We start from the raw sequence: 23,355 nt of genomic DNA on the forward strand, positions 1-23,355 counted from the left end.
AAGTCCTTCTCCCCAAAGGGGGGAGTCTCTCCAGGTAAGGTCCCACTTGCCTTGACCCGTAGGGAGGGTCTTGCGGACCGTGCTCATCTCACTAGCCTCACAGGCGAGGGGCTCCCCCCTTGGGGAGAATGCACCTGCAATCCATCACAGTAGGGTGGTGTGTTGTTGTTGGGAGTCAGCAACCGAGTTTCCAAAATGTGATCGAACATTGAACAATGTTGTGGCAGTGTCTATCCTGTAAAACCAATATGATCGGTACTGGTTTATATGCCACAACAGAAAATATTTGCTTATTTGTCCTAATAGGACAAAAGCATCTTGTTGCCACATACCCAAAGTATGAGTCTTACACCCCCAAAATCTGTTTCAGGCTGGTTGGGAATTATATGAAACAGTTGTCAGCTGAGAATTCACATTATCATGATATGTGTGTGCTTCCTAGGTGCTAGTATTGTTTGAGACCTACTTCACTCCCTTTAGTTGGGCGAAAGGAGTTGTGAAGGACACCATAAATCCTTAAAGTTGCAGTGTAACGAAAACATTTACACATGGAATTAGGCACGTTAAAAATGTTAACCCTTTTGTAAAATATAGATTTTGTTAGTAAAAGTACTAAATATTCATTGATAATAATTACTTTTACTAATTGTACAGTGATCTTTAAACCCTTTCCTTCCCACCCCCAAAGGAGTCTGGATCTCAAAGTACTGAAGCACAAACATCTCACTAAGTTCTACTGTGTCTGGTTCCTCCCCTTGGTTGTGGGCCACATAAGAGAGTGCGGATGCACTCATGTTAATTCTAAGCTGACAGAATCCTCTTCCAAATCCCATCCCCACCTATTGCGACAACAAGAGATGTATCTTAGTCACTCTAAGTACCAAGCAGACAGCAGCTCCTTTCACACTTATTTCTTTGTGAATGGATGATAGTCGCATGTGTTCTCAATAACACCAACAACTGTGAATTGATCTTGTTTTTTTTTTACCTTCAGGTTCCTAAACAAAAGTACAAAATCTCATCCAAAACAAATAAGGTGTATGATATCACAGAAAGAAAGGTACAATTTAAATTTTTGTTATATTGATTTATTCAGTTATTTTGTATAGGACCAGGCATGTTTCCGGGTTGAGCACTATTGTAGAAAAAAAAGAACAACTGAGGATTATGTTCAACATAATTTGTTGTGACAAAGGTGCTAAAACTAAGTATAGTTAGTCTTATGTGTCTTAGTAAAAGATGACATTTATAGAATGTATGATGGTCAGAAATGTGAGGCGGACAACTTTGTAATTAGTTTTTAACTTCTGCCATTTTATTAAACAAAACAAGTTAAATAAATGCCTCACTATTCCTACCCTAACATGGATTTCACTGCATATAGTAAACTAAAAGGAACACTCTAACCAAGGGATCTCTACCCCTCACACTAATACAACAATCAACACAAAAAGGTATAATATGGCAACTCAGTTGCACAAATATAGACAATGTATAAACTGGTTCACAGTGTAATTAATGTCTCTTGTCATGGATTGGGCAAACTCCCCCTTCCCCAGATCCAAACAATGGTGTTCTTCATAGTTCAAAGGAAAACTTGTGAAATGTGTCCTACTTTCCCACATGTCCAACATACTGCTCTGGGGCCGCCAGGTCCTCTGAAGCATGGCTGTCCCTCACCAAACCCTCTTTGGGATGCTCCAAACCCAAATTTCTCCCTCAGGGAGCATATCTTCTTCCTGCTATGGGATAAAAACGAATGTCCCCTCTTCCCGCAAAGTGATCACCCATGCCCTGCTGTGGCACGACAGCTCCCTGTCCATTATTTCCATCTTCTGCATTTCTCAATCCCACTCCTTCTACCGCCATTTTGGATAGTTTCATTTGTACCCTTTTTTTTCTTTTTTTCATACGTCTTTTTATTGAGTTTTCTTCAAAGAGAAAGCAAAAGGACAACAAGACAGCAACAATCAGAACAATCAGAACACTCTTAATCTTTTCCCTTCCTCCACCCACTCCCTTTCCTGGCCGCAGTATCCGTATATTAAGAATACCAAGAATTTCACAGAGTAATTCGGATTAATTAGTTTCACATGTATTTCTTGACATGGTCTCATTTCGATCCCTACAATCTTTAACTGTCTCTGTAATTCTTTGGGAAGTCACTGAGGTTCATCCCAATGGGCTTTAGTTTTGAAACGCCAACGTTCCCTAATGTCTTGAATATAGAAAGTGGGTCCTCATTAGGCTACAACACTAAGGGTATTATTGTAAACTATAACAAGGTCTAGTTTACATTCCTACCGAGAATTAAAGATTCATAATCACACACAATCACGGTCTATAGAGAAAAAAGGCTTTTCAAAACATATTTGATATGTATAATCATTACATCAATCACCTCTAGCAGTAAAAAGAGTTTTCTGTATCTCAATAAATCTTTCCCAACATCAGAGAATAAACCACTAATTCACTTACAACAGTTAAAAATCAGTCCCAAGTGTATGAATACGAGCTTCAAAACAATGCATTTTACATTAGATAATGCCTAAAAACTTAGAGTTATCTAGAGCTGTATCTGCGTTAAATTTAATGACCACTGTAGTGTCAGCAACCAGAAAAGTCTAAACACTTTGTACTGATAACACTTCAATGCATACGTTTTAAAGGCACCTTAGGTAGAGGGTCCTTGTACAACATCTAAAACATGTACAGACCCAAGTCAATATAAAGCAACATTTTTAACACAGTCTATGTAAAAAATTCTGTACACGGATCTAAAACACATGAGACCAGCTCATGTTTTATCAAAGTCACATATCAGATTGGTCTCGAAATGGCACCTCCAGGTCCTTCCATACATTGGCTCTGCAATTATTGAATGGTGACACATCATATTAAGTGGTATTTTGTTCTGTCACTATGGAATAGCCTGCTCGTTTCCACATGTCCTCTCTCTGGTCTCCCAATATAGATGCAAATAGGCTTTTAATGTCAACTATGGCTCATGCTATCCCAGCTATCTCCCACTCCAGCTTGTAGATCCACTTACCTGCCCCTGCTGCAAATGACGGCAGCTTATCCATCAAGTTATTTTTGTCTGTCTGGTTTCATGGAGTATAGTGGGGCAGCCCTAATACTTGTGGAGCAGTGGGTATTGCGTTATTCCTTTCTTGCGCTAAGGTGATGCTGCACAGGTTCTCCTTTTCAATGTCTGAGCTACACGGTGTCGCTGGTGTTCTGGTAAGTCTCTTAACAAATATTGTGATCTGTGGTCTTCATTTGTAGGGAGAACTGATGCCAGAGGTGGATACATGCCTAAATCTGGCCCCAGCTAATTTGCTCTCTCTCCTACTTCTGGTCTTGTGGTGTCCATTGGTGGGGCTTGTGCAGCTTCCGCTCCCTCTTCTCCGTCATCAATGTCTACCCAGTCTGTTTCTCTGTCACTTGCTCCCCTTCCGTCAACCTAAAGTAGGAGATCAAAACTCACTCCATTAACAGACTCCCTTACATATGTTCCACTCATTATCTCTGGCAACATATCTCTGCCCCTGGTCTCTGGGATTATTGTCCCACTTCCTTCTCCCCACATTTCTGGCATCATATTTCTGCTGACTCTTTGGCCCACCTCCTTCCTCCTCTGTTCAATGTATTCCTTTACTCTTGTTATTCTCCTGTTCTTCTCAATTATTTACTTTACATTCTCATCCCTTTCTCCTACTTCCCTTTTCCTTCTCTGTCTTTGCTGTTCTTCTCTCTGATTTTCTTTTCTGCTTCTCTCCGTTCCCTCTATCCCTCTCCCCCTATGTATATTTTGCTCTATCGCCTCCTGTGTCTCTCTCCTGAATTCCTCCCAGGCTGCTTCCTTCTTTTCTTCATACTCCACTACCTTCACATATTTATTTTCTGTGCCTTTCCCATCCAGTTTGAGCAATATCTTTCCTCCTACACACTTCTCTGGTTCAATCGTTGCCTCTCCACTACCTTCATTACCTATCAGTACATTTCGCACCCTTTGACCCACCCTAGACGCATGCCTCTCACTCTCTGTAGCTTCTCCTCAGCTTCTCTGAGATGCTTTTCTAGGCTATACAGCCCTCTATTCTCGTCCTCATCCCTTAGCTGTGTCTTAAAGCTGGACTGTGCTTCATTCTCCATTGACACTAAGGATGCCATTCTTTTGACTACCTTCGCCCTCCTACTATCGTCACTTTCCTCATCAGGGAATTCATATCTGGGGTTACCATATCCACTATATCCACCCATCATCCGTATTGAACCCTCCCATCAAATAAATGTTAAAAACCTGGCTTTTTAACCTGTATGACTAAACCTTAACTACCACCGAAAGCTTGTACACTTGTAATTCACGCTCTGATTGTGACCTGTAAACAGAATCTTAAGTGACCAGTAACTAGAATTGTATGTATATCTGTAACTCATGCATGCGGTAATCAGAAAAGTAAGCATCATGTAACTCTTGTAATGATTTTGTACCGTAACCAGATAAGCAAATACTATGTAACCTACGCCGTGATACCTCCGGGTCTGGGCGTATAACAAATAACAAAATAACAATCCCACAGCTGCCGCTTGTAGGGGGTATATTCCTGGGATGGTCTGGGCTAGATTGCTCTTCTCATAAGGAGGCTGTACTGTGGACTATGTGTAAATGCCTGCCTCAGCTGGTGAAGGTGGGGCTGTTGGCTGTGTGCTCTCCTCCCAGAGAGGACATAGCAGCACTGTGGGCTGCTCGCGCTCTCCCTCATACACATTAAGCATCCGTTCTTTCCCAGTGAAGGATGGCAGGGGTCCCAACAATCCGCCAAAAAACCATGCTCACTCTGCTACCAGATGTTAATCAGGTCCCAAAAGACAGCACAGCCCTTTATCTGATATTTGCCAATAAAGAGGCGCACAGAGGATGTGGTATGCAAAATGTGAGGCAACCCAGCTTTTATTGATAATATGCAAAAGCTGGGGGAAAAACAAGATTAACAGCTAAGCTCTCACTCAAGATTCTCCAACGTTTAAACAGGAAACCGCAGTTTATATAATACAAATGAGTCATTTCTGATGTCATCATGATCACCAAGTTACAAAAACATATCTCTACTCTTCATTGGTTCTCCTTGCTAAGCTACATATATTTCACATGCGTGTCCCACAATAATGATTGGATAACCTCCTATGTAAGGCCCCACCCAAGAGACATCCCATTAAATGTGCTATATCACCATTCTTAAATATCATTGTCTGGCACTAAAACCACTTCTGCAGTTGGGCAAGGGTACATGTTTATCGGTTGGCATGTGGTCAAGCCATCCTTGAACTGCCGTGCATGAAGAAATATGAATGCAGATGGGGGAGGAACAAGTGTGTTGCTCTTTGTTCTTAATTAAATGAAATGGCCCAGGAGGCCACCAGGAGCCGCAGGCTAGATGGCAGCCTGAGCGTCGAGCTCCGTCCCCTGCTCTGCTGTTTGTTGGAGTTCTGTGAAGTTGCAATGCTTGGAACCCCATGAAGAAGGTTCCGCAAGCGGGTGAAGTGGTGCTGGTGTAGAGGCCCAGCGACCGTGTAGCGGAGATCCTGCAAAGTTGGAGCTGAGTGACCCTCGCACTAGAGGCCTGCTCCGGTGGTGCTGAGCAGTGGCAGAGCGGGAAGCAGCTGGACTGCTGCTCCGTGGCTGCATGTCCCTCTGGCCGTGGAGGACTTGGTAGAGGAGCTGAGCATGGTGGACCCCCCAGTTGGCGACTTGGACAGTGTCCGGGGAGCGGATTCCCCGGAGCTGTGACCTGTGAGCCTAACGGCTGAGATAGGCCGTTTGGGGGTGAGCAGCGAGAACATAACAGTGTGGGGTGAGCCCGTCTGGGAGGTGGAGGCTGGCTGCTCACTGGGGGCGAGCGCTAGACTGGTTCATAAACCCTGGTGGCACTGTACAGCGCACAACTTGCATTGTGCCCTGGAGGCAGGCTGACATCGCGGGAGACAGAGGAGCTGAGAGCGGATACCAGAGGAGGCGGTAAAGAGGCCCACTGAGGAGTCACCCACACGAGGGAGCAGGCAAAAGGAAGCAAAGAGATCAAGCGTGGCAGGTGGGTGCTGCACACTGCAGACCTGACAGGCCTGTGGCAGGAAGGTGGCTGTGAGGTGAGTGACGGCGTGGGCCGGACAGTGAGCAGACCAGGCCTCCCTGAGTACCTGAATGGGGACTGGGCCCGCATAACTAGCAGGAGAATTGGCGCTCAGCGGTGGGTGGGACCAAAGGCCAGGGAGGAGACGCAGTTCCCCAAGGACTCCTAGCGCTACTCTAGGTCGGGTGCAGGAGTGGTGCTGACTTCTTGCTGCTCCCTGGGTAAAGAGTGTAGCTCTCCTACCTGTTCATCTGGACTTTTGTAGGGGCACACCACAACCCTTAACCCGGGGGCCGGTGGTACCCCCCACGCATATGACAAAACACCCACCCTGAAAGGAGGCTGTGATGAGGCATGGAGGTCAGCCACAGACTTTTGCTGGAAGCTGTGGCCATTTTATAGGACCTCTCAGCCCACATGTTGATGAAATGCGGGCCCCTCACCAAGTGGCTCCAGGAGAAGGGGGCAACGTACAGATGGGGTTATCCATTTGCATTGTTGTCTGAGTGGGAGGAGGAGAGATACTAACTAATTTCAGAAGAGATCAAGCGCGCCACGGAGGAGCTGTTAGGGGCTTGAGGAGGAACCTCCCAGGAGGAGGGTGACACTGGAGCAAACCCCCGCCGAGAGCCCAGGGGTCCGCAGTCTGCACTGAGAAGGCACAGAGTCCAGAGGGCAAGGAAATTTCACAAACTCAACACCCCACCGCTGCGGAGAGATGACACATGAACGCGTATAGAGGGTTATGCTGGCCCTTATGTTTTCGGAAAAGCTCCAGGCCTTGCCCTGGAGTCCTCCACCTTCCCAGTTGAAAGGGGGGGCAGAAGGGAGGGGAGGGGGCATTTGTTCACTGCAATATTCAGAGTTTATTTTTTGGTGTCGAGGTATGCAGAGGGGGTCGGGGGTTGGAGGAGGGTTTGGGGGGTTATGATGTTGGTAGTTCGGTTGGAATTTAGTGCAAGGGGAGTCAGATCCTCATAGTGGGAGAGGGGGGATGCGCAGTGGGGGGTGTGAGGTGGAGGCGGGATGTCTATCATTGGGACCAAGGCAGGGGACACATCCCTGGTGGTTCGGCTGGTGTGACCAGGATGCTTGGGGGACACAGTCGGATGCCTCGGATAGGGGGACAGAGGGTATGGGGGAGGGGGTATCAAAGGGAGGATGGCAAGGGAGGAGGAGGACGGGAGGAGGGAGGGGTAGCTTATGCAGTGGTTCACGTGGAAGGAGACGAGAGGGTACCCATTTGGATACAAGGCGGGCAATCAGCGAAAGGTGAAAAAGGGTTATGGCTGTGGTGAGGATAGCCATGCTAAGTATGAAGGGCTCTCTAACCAGCAGCATGTTTTGCAAGCAGCGACAGGCGGTCCTCTTTTTGCAGTAGACCCACTATAAGCAGGGGTGGCGTCAGCAATAAGGGGGACAGTTCCTGGGGATAAAGGGATTCCATGGGGGAGTGCAGATTACACTGGCCACCTTATATGCACCCAATGTGGGGCAGTTGAGATTTCTGTGCCAGCTATTTGGGATGTTGGGAAGTTGTGCAGCGGGGATTCCAATCTTTGGGGGAGACTTCAACCTGGTGGCCAACCCAGCTCTTGATTGGTGGTCGGCAAAGGGAGGGTGGCCAAAAGCAGCTGGCATGGAGAATATTGAATTCTGCAACCTTCAGCAAGACAACTATTGGACTGATGTCTGAAGGGGTCACTTTTCCATCCAGACCAGGAGGGTACACATTCTTCTCTCCCCCACACCAGACGTATACCAGTATAGACTTATTGCTAGTCCCACAGGAACAGGAGGGGGAGTTAAGGGCACCTAAATTTGAGGCGATCATCTGGTCAGATCCCAAACTGGTGGTGGCAGAGCGTAAGGTTATGAAACCGCCCCAGTGCCATTTCTGCTGGAGGTGTAATGACGACCTATTGAGGGACCAGGTATTCTGAGACTTTTTAGGGAAGGAAGTGCGGGCGTACTTTGAGACTAATGATAACGGGGAAAAAGGCATGGCAATGGTGTTGGAGGCAGCCACGGCCACGTTCAGGGGACTCCTCATTGCCGAAGGGTCGCGAAAGAAAAGGGAAAGGAGGTTGGTTGAGGCCAGGCTCCGGGAGCAACTGAAAACCTTGTGGGCCCAGCTGGCCCAGAGGGACACAGATAGGGTGAAACCCCCGAGTGAAATGTGGGATAAGAAGCAAGAGCTCCACTATGTATTAATAGGGGAGTTGGTAAAGAGGTTGAGGTTCATGCGCCAAAAATATGAGCGCTGTGATGCGGTAGGGGCGTTTCTAATGAGCCGATTGAGGGGATGCAAGGTTGAGAGGAGAGGAGACGGAGTGCGGGAACCGACTGGACTGGTGTGAAGAGAGGGGATGACATCTCAGCCCGGTTCGCAGGTTACTATCGGGAGCTCTATATCAAACCGGTAGAGGCAGGAGTGGAGTAAGTACGCGATTATCTTGCCAGTCAGCAACTCCCCAAGCTCACAGCAGAGGAGAATGCATTGCTTGAGGGGAAGGTAATGCAGGAAGAGGTGTTGTGGGCGATCCAAAGACTGAAAGCCGGGAAGGCCCCGGAGGAGGATGGGTTCACCACAGACTTTTACAAATGGTACCAATCTTCATTGACAAGAAACTGTTTAACTCTATTATGGGGAGGACATTATGCCGCTGACGTTCCTCTGGGCTTTGATAGCAGTCAAGTCAAGGACCTAGCTAATTGTGCTTCTCAGAGACTCATTTCCTTGCTTAATGTGGATGCCAAAATCTTTGCTAGGGTGCTCGCGTGTCGCTTGGAATCCTGCCTCCCCCGATTGGTCCATCCGGATCAGGCAGGTTTTGTAATGCATAGATAGGGGGCTGATAATATGCGAAAAATGTTCCACGTTCTTAATACGCCGGTGGTGAAGCGAGAGGAGGCATGCTTGCTGGTTTTGGATGCTGAGAAGGCCTTTGACCGGGTGGGTTGGGCCTTCATGGGGGAGGTCCCCTCGACCATATGGATGGGCCCGAGATGGAAGGCATGGATTGCGGCTTTATATTCCAATTCGACAGCCAGGGTTGTGGTCAACGGGAGTGAGTCATAGGCCTTCCTGCTACAGCGGGGTACCTGACAGGGGTGTCCGCTCTTTCTGTTGCTTTATGCATTGGTTATGGAACCATGGGCAGCGGTAGTGAGGGCGGATGAGGGAATAAGGGGAGTCTTGTTAGGGGGAACAACGTGCAAAATCAGTCCCTTCGCGGACGACGCCCGGTTTTATATCACTAAGCCAACACAGTGGGTACCTCCTTTGCTGGAGGGTTTTGTGCAATATGGGGAACTATCTGGCTTTAAAGTTAATCTGGAGAAATTGGTGGCCTGTGAAGTAGGGGGTTTAATGGGGAGGAGAAGGAATATGTCAAAGAGCTGCCATTTCAGGTGCAAGAGGACTCCTTTCTTGGAGATACAGGTAACGTGACATTATGGTGACCTCTTCCCTAGGAACTTTCTGCCTTTATGGTCGGCCATGAGAAAAGACATAGAGAGGTGGGCAAGATTGAGGCTGTCATGGATTGCGGATCTAATCTGTATCAAGATGGTGGTGTTGCCCACATTTCTTTTCCTATTTCAGATGCTCCCAGTGATGATCCCGCCTGCATACTTTGTTGAAGTGAGGGTGGCCATGCTGAAATTGCTCTGGTCGGAGACAAAGCACAGGGTTGCCTACAGGACATTGTTTTTACTGGAGGAAGATGGGGGCATTGGATTCCCGGATCCAGCTTTGTGTCTTGGTGGAATACCTGGACCCGCTCTCAGACAAGCAGTGGGTGCCGATGGATAACTCAATTTTGACCCTGGTCTCTCTGGGTGAATGGTTGTGTGTGCCCAGACCCTGTATCCCAAGAAGGGTGCTGCACCACCCGGTTCTGGAGGTCTGGTGGTCTATTTGGAAAGATGGAGGGGAGAATAGGTGGTTCTCCACATGGCCGTCACCGCTGAGTTGTATCTGGGCTCCACCTCTATGGGATAGAACGGAGGAATCGCTAGAATTTCAGCTTTGGAATGAGATCCCTGCAATGGGCCCTCAAGATGAAGTGGTCGCAGATCTCTGACAAGATGACGGATCATGTTCTGATCCCACGCTCGGTCTCCCAGGACCTTCTGTGGTGGGTGAACGAAGGGAACCTGATGAAAGGGGAACCGTTTTGGCAACCGTGGCCGGAGGTGACTGTAGTGATGGAGGCTTCCCTCACAGGATGGGGCGCTCATGCCAACAGCTTGACCGCCAGCGGTAGTTGGTCCAGACTCTACACCAATCTGTTAGAGCCATCAGACTAGCCCTAAAGGCCTTTCTGCCCTCAGTACAGGGAAAGCCTGTCCTGGTCATGACGGACAACACAGTGGCCATGCATTACCTCAACAAAAAAGGAGGGGCAGGGTCACTCCCGTTGTGCAGAGAGGCAATACAGCTCTGGTTCTGGGCCGTCCAGCAGGAGATTTCGATCTCAGCAGTTCATCTGACTGGCGACGAAAATGCGGCAGCAGCGGAAGCTCTGAGCAGGCAGAACACAGTCTCTCTCACGAGTGAGAGTTGGCTCAGGAAGTCCATCAATAGATCTTTGCCCTTTGGGGAACCCCGCAAGTGGATCTCTTCACCACCAGTGTCAACCAGAAGTGCGAGAGTTTCTGCTCAAGGGAATTTCCTCCAAGAGGAGCCTTAGAGGAGCCTTAGGAGACGTGTTTGTGGTGGATTGGTCATTCCCACTGCTGTACGTGTTTCCTCCAGTCCCCATCATTCCTCTAGTGTTGCGGAGTGTTGGGGAGAATTCTCATTCTAGGGCTAATTTCCCTCACCTAGTGAGTCCCCCAGCAGCTTTGCTGGATTTCTGGAGTTTATTTTTCCACCTGGTAAGAGTGTACATCTTTTTCCGCTCTTACATGTGTTTTGGCCTATGTGTTTTTACTCATTGTGTGATCTTGGGCACTGGAGCACACCACTCCAGGTGCCCCTGTTCTTGTATGGGTTACACCGCACCCTCAGTGTAGTAACCCAGGGTTGTCTTTTGGACTTCCCTCTGACTCCATTTCGCTGGGGCTGACTACTGTCCCCCAGAGAAAGGTAAAGTTGCCATTTACTTTACATAGTCATTTTTACCACAGACCCAGTACACCCCATCTTACATGGAGTACTGGAAAGGGCTAATCAGTACCCCTTTTCTGTCTGTACCTCCCTGAGCGTTGTTTTGCTCTTTTAACATTTAGACTTGGCTGGTGGCAGTGGTATCTACCCTAACTTTTCTACCGCGATTATATTAGATAAACGTGGTACTGTTCTTGGCTATTATATTAGCCTCGAACATAAACCTGCTTGACCAAATCGTCTTTCTTTTGGCTCCGGTTGGGTTTATTTGCCATTTCTTTTTGTTAAAGTCCTTCTTGTGTTTTACTTTGCGTGGCAAACTAGGTTCGCCTTCTTTGTTCACCGTCTTTTTGGCGGGCTCTGCAGAGAAGCCCTCCTCAAGGCGCCAGGATGTCTAGGTGGGCAGAATGTGAGGGAGGGGTGTAGTCACCCCCTGCACAGGGTATCCTAGGAAACCCAAGTCGCACTTTGCCATGATTGGCTGAGGTGGTTGTCCCGGCTGGACAACCCCCCTGCTGCGTGATTGACAGCCAGGCTGTGTGATTGGGGGTTTTTGCACATAAAAGGCAGGTCTCTTGGGCTAGAAGTCAGAGTCGCCTCTGGAACTACAAGGAACCGAAGAGAAGCGGAGAGAACGACGGCTGCTGCAACTACCCCGTCCCGGTGAAGCCCTGCTGCAGTCCTGAGCTATCTACCCTTCGACGACTAAGAGAAGATCCAGTCCGGAGTCTTCTTCCCTTGAGCCTGGTGGGGATAACCAGCTCACCATCTTCAGCCAGAGATCTCTGCCGTGGTCGAAATCGCTACACACTGCTGTAGTGGTCCGGATAGCCACCTGCTGAGCCTCTCCTGTTTTTAAGGAGCACACCTTTTTGTTGTCGCTGCTGCCCGCTTCATTCCTGTGTGGTGCAGGCCCCCTTCAGACATCCTCCTTCACAACAAAGCTCTAGGAATCGTGGGTCTGCGGGAAACCAACAGGAACAACTGCCAAGGCTCCAGTTGCATCGTGGAAATAAGGTACTGTGTTCTTACTCAAGGAAACTGGGTGAACCCCTTTTCTTCATCTCCAAGGCTCGTCCTTGTCTTCCCTCCTTCTTATAACTTTTGCTTCCAAACATTGACAATATTCAAGTACTCTTGGGCTAAACGGAATCGTGAACTGTCTAACGGTGTGATCTTCGGCACAGGCCCCCGGTGTCATCTAAACCTGGCTCCAACCCTTTGACTTTTGAACTCCTGTTTCTGAGTGTTTCTCGATACTGTCTGCCTAACCTAAATATTGCCTGTGACTTTTGCCTCCAACTCCCTCTGGGTATCTCAGGTGCTAAGTGTGTTTTTGCCCCGGTAGCATTTCATGTCACGGATACGCGCTTATTTAGTAGACCGAACTGTCAAAAAGTGATTGCAACCGTATCCGCGGTATCGTGTTTTGTTCATAACACTGGTTCATTCAAACACAGGGTACTTACCTTGAGACTTACTGTACATAGTGAATTGGTTAGTTTTAGTATATTTAACGTGTGGTTTTGTTTAAAGTTTAATAGGGGTGTTGTGTTTATAACTGATGGTTTAAGAATAAATGTACTTATATTTTTTACCTGAAACCTTGAGTCAGTGTTTGCTTGAGTCACAGTAATTGTGGTCCCTTTGTGTAATCTCTGCTACTGCTCATATACTCTTGAGATAAGCCTGGCTGCTCTGCTACTGCTACCACTATAACTTAGTAGTACGGGCTTGTACCAAAGGTAAAACTTGTATTGCCACCTGTAGTCTTAGTTGTGGGTAGTGGTCCCTAAGGGCACTCCACAGGATTCTGCCCAACACGGGGGTTCGGTTCCCACATGATCCTCATTGCTCCGGATTGGTCCAGGAGAGCGTGGTACCCGGACCTTCTGGAAATATCCATCTGCCCTCCATGCCGTCTTCCCCACCGGGAGGATCTGCTTTCGTGCGATGGGGCTCAGGTTCTCCATCCAGAGGTCAAGACTCTCAACCTTCACGCTTGGTATCTGAAAGGTTGAGGTATAAGTACTGGGACCTCCCAGATGACGTGATGGAGGGGTTGCTTTCGGCCAGATGGCCTGTAACAAAATCCCTGCACCGTTGCAGTTGGTGTAAGTTATGCGACTGGTGCAGGCATCACAATGTTGCTCCTTTTCAGTGCTCCATTCCTGTGGTGTTGTCTTTCTTGCTTTCTTTGGCCCACAGGGGCCTTCAAGTGGGTACCATTAAAAGTTACCTGGCGGCGCTGTCTATCTTTAAAGGGGTAGTCGAGCTAAAAAATGTATTTAAAAAATAGATAGGCAACATTAAAAAAAAAATACTAGCACTTTTTTTTAAAAACTTCCTATGTAAAATTTTGATCTCTTCAAGCTCAAAATTTGCAAAAGCAAGCACATGGGCGCATCCATTTTGTGAAATGGATGCCCGCCTGTGCTGGCTTTTGCTTTTGCGGCACTAATGAAGGAAAAGCCAGCCAGCTGTAGTAAACAAAAGCTACCGCTGGGTGGCTTTTCCTTCATTGGTGCTGTAAGCGGAGGATGGGGACCGGAGACCAGAGCAGGAAAGCTGCAGCTGAATCTCGTTAAGTGCTATTTATTTATTTTTTTAAATAAGCAGTAGCTGCGGTTTCTTTTCTAAGTTTTCCGGGCTGGAGAAATCAAACCGCAGCTTTAAAAACGTTGTATTTATGTTTGCGGTCGCTTTTGAAGTGACCGCACACATAAATACAACGTTATTGTGTTTGAAAATGCTGCGGTTTTTCTTTCCAAGTTTCTCAGGCTCCTCCGGCTCGGAGGAGCCTGAGAAACTCGGAAAGAAAAACCGCAGTGTTTTCAAACACAACCGCGTTGTGTTTCTGCCTGCTGTGGCTATCACTTTGGGTCTCCGGTGCTCCCCGAGGGGAGCACCGGAGACCCAAAGTGAAAGCCAAGGCAGGCAGAAACACAACACGGTTGTGTTTCTGCCTAAATCTGCTTTCCCATTTGGGGCTCTCGGGCTCCAGGGAGCCCGAGAGCCCCAAATGGGAAAGCAGATTTAGGCAGAAACATTGTAGCATTTAGCTTTTCCCATTTGGGGCTCTCGGGCCCCCCCTGGGGAGCCCGAGAGCCCCAAATGGGAAATCAGCTGTAGGCAGAAACACCGCGGCATGTAAACACAACCGTGTTGTTTCTGCCTGCCTTGGCTTTCACTTTGGCTCTCCGGTGCTCCCCAAAGTGATAGCCACAGCAGGCAGAAATACAACGCGGTTGTGTTTGAAAATGCTGCGGTTTTTCTTTCCGAGTTTCTCAGGCTCCTCTGAGCCTGGAGGAGCCTGAGTAACTTGGAAAGAAAAACCGCAGCGTTTTCAAACGCAATAACGTTGTATTTATGTGTGCGGTAGCTTCAAAAGCGACTGCAAACATAAATACAACGTTTTTAAAGCTGTGGTTTTATTTCTAAGTTTTCCGGGCTCCTCCAGCTTTCCTGCTCTGGTCTCCTGTCCCTGTCCTCCGCGTACAGCACCAATGAAGGAAAAGCCACCCAGCGGTAGCTTTTGTTTACTACAGCTGGTTGGCTTTTCCTTCATTAGTGCCGCAAAAGCAAAAGCCAGCACAGGCGGGCATCCATTTCACAAAATGGATGCGCCCATGTGCTTGCTTTTGCGAATTTTGAGCTTGAATAGCTCAAAATTTTACATTGGAAGTTTAAAAAAAAAAGTGCTAGTATTTTTTTTTTTTTAATGTTGCCTATCTATTTTTTAAATAACATTTTTAACTGGACTACCCCTTTAAGCGCTCGTCTGAACAATGCTCTTACTTGAAGATTCCTTTGATTTCTCAGTTTCTTAAAGGACTGACTAATGTATTCCCGCCATCCCCTTTCCAGGTGCCGGTTTGGGATTTGAATTTGGTTTTGAGATTTCTCATGGGTGCTTCGTTTGAACCCTTGCACTCTTGTCCTTTGAGATTGCTGTCGTTCAAGACTGTGTTCTTGGTTGCGGTTTCTTCCGCTCGCAGAGTGAGTGAATTGCAGGCACTTTCAGCTAAGCCACCCTTTACTGTGTTTCACAAGGACAGGGTTGTACTGAGAGTACGTCCTTCTTTTCTACTTAAGGTAGTCTCTCAATATCATTTGAGTTAGAAGGTGGTTCTTCCGGCTTTCTACCCTCCTCCTCATCCTGGTAAGGAAGAGGAGCTTCTCCATCGGTTAGATACTAGGAGAGCTCTTAGCTTTTACGTTTCTAGGATGTCCAGGGTCTGAATGGACAATCAACTCTTTGTAGGATATGCTGGACACCGATTGGGCCAGGCTGTTACCAAACAGACCTTGTCCAGGTAGATTATCCTTACCATTACGGATTGTTACCGGTTGGCGGGTAAAGACCCTCCTGAAGGGTTGAGAGCTCATTCCACTGGAGGCGTGGCTACATCCACCGTCCTCCAGCGAGGTGTTCCTATTAGGAATATTTGTGGTGAATACAATCCATGGTCCAGATATGGACTTTGGGAAGGCGGTTCTTTATTCTGCAATCTAATTGGGTATTCTAAATTTTTGTTCCCTCCTCCATTTACTAGTACTGCTTTGGGAGTCTGTCAAAGATGTGGAATGCGTTGGAGGACACAATCCTTTCGAAGAACAAGTTACTTACCAACTGGTAACGTTCTTTCGACTGGATGTTCCCCCAACGCATTCCACATCGCCCTCCCAGCCTGCCTCTCAGGAGAATTTCCTATGCGATTGCATCTTCTGTTTCCGCAAGGCTAAATGCAGTCCAGCAGGCATCTGAATGGTGTCACACGTTCTGGGGGGAAAAAACTTAAACTGAGGCTACGGGTGCCGTGCGTCCTATTTATAACATCCTATGACGTCGTCCTCATCGGAGGCCCTCGAGGGACATGGACCCGATGCCATCGACGCAGGACGCCCTCTGCCGAAAAAGTTTCCGAAGTGCACAGCTGCGGACATTACATGTCAAAGATGTGGAATGCGTTGGAGGAATATCCAGTCGAAAGAACGTTACCAGTTGGTAACTTGTTCTTCTGATGCTTGTATCTGCTTAGATTCACATGCACCCACCCTTTCTCCCCTGAGAGAAGGTACATAGATGTCATATGAACTTCTCTGATATTTATCTGCTTGGATACACCTGTGCTCACACTACACTTCATGCAACCTCATGTCAGAAACAAAACAATCTGAGGGACCTCGACACGTGAAGGACCATGGGTACAATGGACGTCACAATAGGGATAGTATTACAGGCACGTCCCGACGACGTCCCTTTTCGAGTTTCGAAAAAACAACTGTAATACTCCGTAGCTTCCACTAGATGTCGGCTAATGCATAGCATGTGAATCTAAGCAGATACAAACATCAGAAATAGGATTACAGTGAGTAATGTATCCCATATATTAGCTCAGATTTTGGTTTTGTGCCAATCTCATTTGGAGGCTGCACTGGGAGAACTGAAGAAATCAGATTCTGTTTGGATCAAATTGCTGATGTCCATAATGGGATGTGTGACAAATCATAGGAATCTGTCACTTCTCCATAAGGGAGAGCCTTTCCCTGAGAGAAAATGTGGGGTCTTAGAGACCATTATCTTCCCTGAACATACATGCTAACGTTTTTAGTAAGGTTTTGGTCAGGCACCATAGTACGGTGGTGGCGAAGTTGTTTCACGAAGATCCAGCTGGATTCATGCTGTAGAAGTACACCATTGATAACTTTAGATGACCCTTCCTTGTGTTTGATGCATTCTGTTATTGCCTGGACCTATTGGCAATAGCTAGCCTCGGTACACGAAAGGCATTCAATGTGGTTTTGATGGTTTTCTGCAAGTGATGTTAATAGCCACATTTTTGTGAGCTGGTTACACTTACTCTATGTGGATTCAGTGTCTCGAGTGTGGATTAATTATATTGTATCAACAGAATGGGAGGTACAGAGGTGTACAGGGGAGAGATGTCCTCCCTTGCCGATGATTGTTGCAGTAGTCATGAGGCTTCTGCGATTGAGAAGTGATTTAGTGAGTGTGGACTGGTAATTCTGGAAACCAGGAACATTAATTTCCTAGATCTCTGGGAAGACGAGAAGCACCTGTGAGGAACTTGACGCACTGATACATGTTGTGCTCAAAGTATGCTTCCACAGATCTTTATTTTTATTTTTAGGGTAGTTAGAATTTGGGTTGGAAAAGTCCTGAGAGAAGTAGAGGACTTCTAAAGAGGGCCTTCTATATAAAAACATGTCAGGATGGTGTGAGAAACCTAACGGTATTCTCCCACCTACTCCCTCAGGATCTTCCAATCCGGTTGGCCAGGAAAGGGAGGGAGGATCACTTGAGTGTAGGGTCACAAGGAATTCACAGGAGGATACCCAATTGCGAGACATGGTATTCCCCCCATCCCAATAATACCATATCCTACTCTCCCTCAACCTTCATGAGATATTTTCAATATTAACCCATCTCGCCCTCCCCATTTCCAACAAATACTGAGACAAAGGGGAGGCAACTAAACGCAGTAAAGATTACCCATAGAAACAATATGGGGAAAGTAAGGTAAAATGACTATAGAACTTAAACTGTCCCACTGATAGTCAGGCAAAGTCAGGCATTTACTAATTATCACTCACACCTGATTCCACTTGACTGTTTTCACAACTATAAAAGGTGTGGACGTTTTCAAGAGAGTGAGCAATCTGGGCATGCCGTCTGGACCAGTGGAGCCAAGGAGCAGAGACTGACTGGAGCTGAGGGCTGGAGGAGAACGGCCTGCCAATACGCTGGCCCGGTGCTTGTGATGGGTTGCAGCATGGCGACGGAGACTTGCTTCTAATGAACCGGAGGAAGACTGCCTGCATCCAGCTGGTGGCGTCCAGGAAAGTACTTTTTGCCTTGGGACCTGTGCTGGCCTCAAGTGTGTCTGAAGGGCAGGCGGTGGTGTGGCCCTGACCTCAACCCTGTGTATCATGAAGGGACCGCCAGTCAACGCGACGCTGCCCGGTGAGTTTCGTGAAAGCAGTGAGAAAGAAACTCGGGAGCGTTCGTGTGACTGCAGCAAAGCGGGTGAAAGGCACAGAATATAAAGCCGTACAGAGCGAAAAGCAAGCAACAGAAGGTACAAAGGTTTTTAAAGTCGAATGCGATTGGAAAAGAGTGCAAAAGACATAAACATAAAAGTGAAAGCGTAAAGTGTTAAAAGAAGTTATGAGAGACGGTAAATTAAAGGAAAAGGTGCAAATGAGCACCGGGAGGACAGAAAGGTATGGAAAAGGGGTGCAAGTAGCCCGTAATGGAAAGGAGGGTGCAAGTGATCTCCAAAAGGACAAAAGAAGCGTTCAAGAGGCACAGGAAGGAAAAGGAAAGTCCCAGGGGCACGGAAAAGGTGAAAGCAAGCGAGAGGCAGTCTACGGTGAGGTAAGAAGGGAACAAGTGTGTACAAGAAAGTAAGGAAGGTGCAAGTGTGCACAAGAAGAAAAGCAAAAGACACAAAGCTGAACGAAAAGGTGTGCAGGAAGCACCTAAAGATGAAAGGCCTAAGAAGGAATAGCAAGGTATAAAGAGTGGGGTTACAGATCGGAGTGGTCACGCCTAGGAGTAGTATAGAACCCAGGTGGTTTTCGAAAGTGTCAGATTGCGTCCCCCAAGTGGTGTGTATGAAGGAACTGTGTTTAAAAGGAAATGTACATCCTGACAATTTGAACTTGTATTTGAAACGGAAAAGGGGCCTAAGCTTGCGTAGGGGGAATCCTGAGAGTCCTAACCAAATTTGAGACTTATTGTTTTGTAGTGTTGAAAGGATTGAAGCTTGGGGAAGGGAACCCTGAGCAGCTTCACAAACAACTGTTCTATTTCTATAGTGGTGTTTTTTTTTAATAACTTGGACAAGTTGAAAAGGGACCTGAGCTTGGGGAAGGGAACCCTGAGAGGCCTAACTTGTTGTTTTTATTGACACTTGGGGACGGGAATCTTGAGAAACGTAAACGTAACTGTTATATTTCTTTTGTGGTGTTTGGAACTTGAACAAATTGAAGCTTGGAGAAGGGGGCACAAAGGAATCCAAAAACACTGAAGGTATTTGAGAATATTGCAAGGGCTCTGTGGAGATGGTCTTACAAACAGCCCTTTTTGATTGAACTCACTTTTGTGAAACTGACCAACCTACATCTGGTGAGAAGACCACCTGAAACCAACCTTGGTTTCCTATTTTCTGTGAACCACTATCTTTTTAAGACTTCCTAACACATTTTATCAAGCATAGCTTTTGACACAGATAGATTTTTACTTTGGAATTTAAGACTTTGATGGCCTTTAGAAACATCAGTTAAGGGAACCATCCCATTAGTGTTAGGACCAGTTAGGCATTCACCAACGCAGGCATCTTAGTAAATAAAGGTTTTGAAACAGACACTTTTGAATCTGTGTCTCTCTTGATACCATGCCTGTCTTGCAATGGGCTTACAAAAATTAATTTGTTCTCTGGTTCTGATTTTCCCAATATCTCAACTCAAAGTAATGCCTAATCTTTATATGTCCTAGCCCCTGCTGACACTCCTTACACTACAAGGGACATTTTCAAATGATGTAGCCAACAGAAAGTCTTCAGACCTCAAGGCTATCCTATGCCTCAACCCAGAATGTCCCAACGTTTGGCCAATAAAAGAGTACTGTATTCCTAAACTATGCCCGGGCGTATCCTTATTAAAACCAAAATAAACAGCTGTTCCTAGGAAGGCAGGTTCTGTTCTTTCACCACATGGATTAGGACCTCTCCCAAATATTCAGATTCACAGCTTTTGTTTCCTAGCCCCTCTGGGGCCTGGCAATATTCACTCATAGGATTCAACCTAATAAAGTATTCAGAGTTCATGCAAGGTGACACTAGTCTTGTAAGGTTTCTACTAGATCTTGGGGTTCTCAGGATGCGCACTAGGTCCTACCTGGACATCTGGATTCACAGAATTCCCCACAGGTCCCTCCTGGACCTTTGGTTTTAGGATTCATGACAGATCCCTCCAGGACCTTGCATTTAATTGGACTTTCTTCTCTCTTCCCATTCAGGATCCTTTTCGGATAGTCGCTATTCTCTTGCTCACCTGCCATAGGGGTTGCTCTCCCTTCAGCCTTTCTCTCTCTCTTGCTCTCTTTCTCTGCATTCCCTTTCTCTCTCTCTCTATCTTCAGTCTTTGTCTCTCTTGCTATCGCCCTGGGCAGTCTCTTTTTCGCTCTCTCTTCAGTATCTTTCTCTCTTGCTCTCTCCTCAGTCTCTTTCTCCCCACTCTGGGATGACTCTCCTTGTATTCCCCAACCAGTGACTTATTACTTGCTTTCCCAATCTATGTCTCCTTTCTTTCTCCCCCACCCTGGGGTCTCCTGATAGTTTATCCAATCTGGGGCTAGTCTTTTGCCCTTTGGGGCAGATCTTGGTTTCTTCCACCTTTCTCACTTCCTCTTACCATTCTGGGATTTCTTGGTATTCTCCCCTTTTGGGGTTTTTCTTACTCTTTCCTCCCACTCTAGGGCTTCTCAGTATTCTGCCCTCACTGGGGCTTGTGGCTTGCTTTCTCCCCACTCTGGGTCTATCCCTGGGTCTATCTGGTACTCTCCCATCTCTGGGTCATTTATCTTGCTTCTTTGCCACTCTGGGGCTTCTCAGTATTATCTACCCCCTCTGGGGCTTTTCTCTCGCTTCCTGCACACTCAGGGACTTCTTTCAGCCTTTCACACCCCCGCCCCCACCTCAGGGATTCTCTGCCTATTTCTTGTGTTGCTGACCGTCATTTTTTCTCTTGGAGTGCCCACGTAACTTTGGGTTGACCAGCGTTGCTCCCAGGGAGGTCCACGCAGACCTCCTCCTGCCATGGACCTGCTTGTGCACATCATCCACTCGACTTGCTTTAACCAGAGTCTTCTCTCCACTTTTGCTTGCTTGTGGCGGAGCTCTGGTGGCGGTTCCTCCTGGCTCTACCTCAGTCCCCCGAGGAGTCCCATGCTCTTTCTGCCGTCTGCGCCACAGTGATCCGTCTACTCGCATGCAGGTTCTGCTCTTCAACCTTTCCTAGTACAGATTGCCGAGCGCAACATCACGTCTGGCATTCTCTCTCACCAGGCATCTCTCTTCCCAATGTGCGCTACTGTGCTCTTGAGCTCTGAGGGCTGCGCAGATACATTTCCCTGATTGGTTCTTGTTTTGATGTGCCTCCAGGAGGCTGGTCTTTCTGTTCTTCTGTTGTTTTCAGCAAGGAGGTCTGCATACAGAAGCAATGCTACCCCTTTAAGGGATCCTATGATTACCATGCCCCTTTACTCCTAGATAACCCACAAAGTTATCAGTGTCTGGGGGAAAGGGGTGGTGATTAATGTCCCTCTCTGGGGTTTCCCTGTCCCCGAAGGCGGAGTCACCTCCAGAGGGATCCCGCTTACGCTGTCCGTAGGGGTGAGTGTTGCGGGCTCACCTCCATAGTTTCAAGGGGGGTGGCTCCCCTTTGAGGAGGGGTGATGAACTCCTTGGATTCGTCACACTAGGTAGATAAGAATGTGTGTGTATATATCTGTATATATATTTCTGAAGCTTGTGGAATCTGCTTGGATCACATGCTATGCATAGGCCAACATCTAGTGGAAGCTGCAGAGTATTACAGTTGTTGTTTTCAAAACTCGAAAAGGGCCATCGACGGGCGTGCCAGTAATACTAGCCCTAGTGGGCATGTCCACTGTACCCATGGTCCTTCACGCGTCGAGGTCCCTCAGATTGTTTTTTTTCCACCATTGTGACGGACGCATACCGCAGAGTTCTATTTCTGCCAACGCCATTTACTTATGAACAATTAAGAATCAGTTTCTCTTTCTGTCCTTTTTAAACCGACTTCGACTATCTCATCGATGCAGTGAAAAGGACGACCATCGAAGACAAAATCCAGACCCGATGGACCCTTTCGGCCTTGGAAGGCCAAAACGGGCTTAGGCCCTAACAGTAGGGAGAGTGGGGGGCGGACATTATATAATGTATTTTACCCTCCTTTCCCTTTTTCGCATGGCTGCCATTCGCCACAAACATGGAGAACACTCCATTTAAATTTTGCTCCACGTGCAACAATAGATTTCTGTGGATAGACAAGCACCGGGTGTGCAACTTGTGTCTAGCGCGTGACCATGACGAGGGGCATTGTCGAGCCTGCAAAATCTTCAAACCTAAGACTCTTCGAGACCGGAGAACTAAACGCTGGGCTCATCACGCCATTCAGGCTGAAGCCGCCATGGACGTGGAGGGAGCCTCCAGTGATGGCAGTGTTGCAGTCTTTACAGACAGCGAGGGCGACGGGAAACCGTAAGGCTCCCAAGTGCAGGCCTCCGACACCAAGAGACAGACCGGTGGCACTGTTACGGGGACAACACCCGACGGCGAAGGCACTACCACGACCCCCTACACTAAACACACATCCTGGGGCAAGGAATCGATGCCGTCGACTGAACGCCCACACACAGCGTCAAGGGGGATGTCTACAGAATCCCTATCCTCTGGGCATTCGAGGTCCCTATCGCCCCATGACAGGCCCCACAAGCCTAAAGACAAGGCAGACGCCGTGCCTAAAGCATCATCCGAACGCCGGATGTCGGTAGACGATGCTGCGTTCCGCCCCATACCCGAAAGTCGACATCCCACGTCGAAAACGGCTGTAAGCTCCAAAACCACTACTTTGTCACACCTGGTCAAAATGCACGTCCCTGAGATTCTGCTCTAGTCCAAACACCATAAGAAACATTCCTCCAAGAGCCCCAATCACAAGGAAAAGGCTAATATGGACAAGTCTGCCTCTACCAACAAAGAGAAACAGTCTGTCCCCCAGGGGGAAAGTTCCTTGTCAGAAGCCTTAACAAATAGGGCCCAATCTCAAACCCTGAGCCAGTCCACACCCCAGGCCCATCCTACACCTGTAGGACAGGACTCTTTTCCTCAGTATCCTGATGTCATTAATTCGCAGTTCAGCCACATGGACTGCTGAAGATATATATAGGGTCATGTCTAGCATTACCTTTATGCCCAATTTCTTCGAGAAAAACCCACAGGCATACCAAAACTTCCAGGCCACACCTCCAACAGCTGAGGATCCGACCTCCCA

The 23,355-nt window shown here is 47.5% G+C and overlaps 1 protein-coding gene across 3 annotated transcripts in view; it reads left to right on the top strand.

The window, feature by feature from the left end:
• The window catches only part of RPAP2 (RNA polymerase II associated protein 2), a 1,184,138-nt gene that overhangs the window by 273,149 nt on the left and 887,634 nt on the right, over nt 1-23,355 (top strand). For 2 of the 3 annotated variants that reach the window (XM_069641788.1, XM_069641789.1), the window contains exon 5: nt 995-1,060. The exons of the other annotated variant lie outside the window; for it this stretch is intronic. In XM_069641788.1, coding sequence (XP_069497889.1) covers nt 995-1,060 — 66 coding nt within the window. The remainder of the gene's footprint in view (nt 1-994; nt 1,061-23,355) is intronic. 3 annotated transcript variants of the gene reach the window in all.

The sequence above is a fragment of the Ambystoma mexicanum genome, chromosome 1q, assembly GCF_040938575.1.
Source record: "Ambystoma mexicanum isolate Mex_15411 chromosome 1q, UKY_AmexF1_1, whole genome shotgun sequence".
NCBI classification, from domain to species: Eukaryota; Metazoa; Chordata; class Amphibia; order Caudata; family Ambystomatidae; genus Ambystoma; species Ambystoma mexicanum.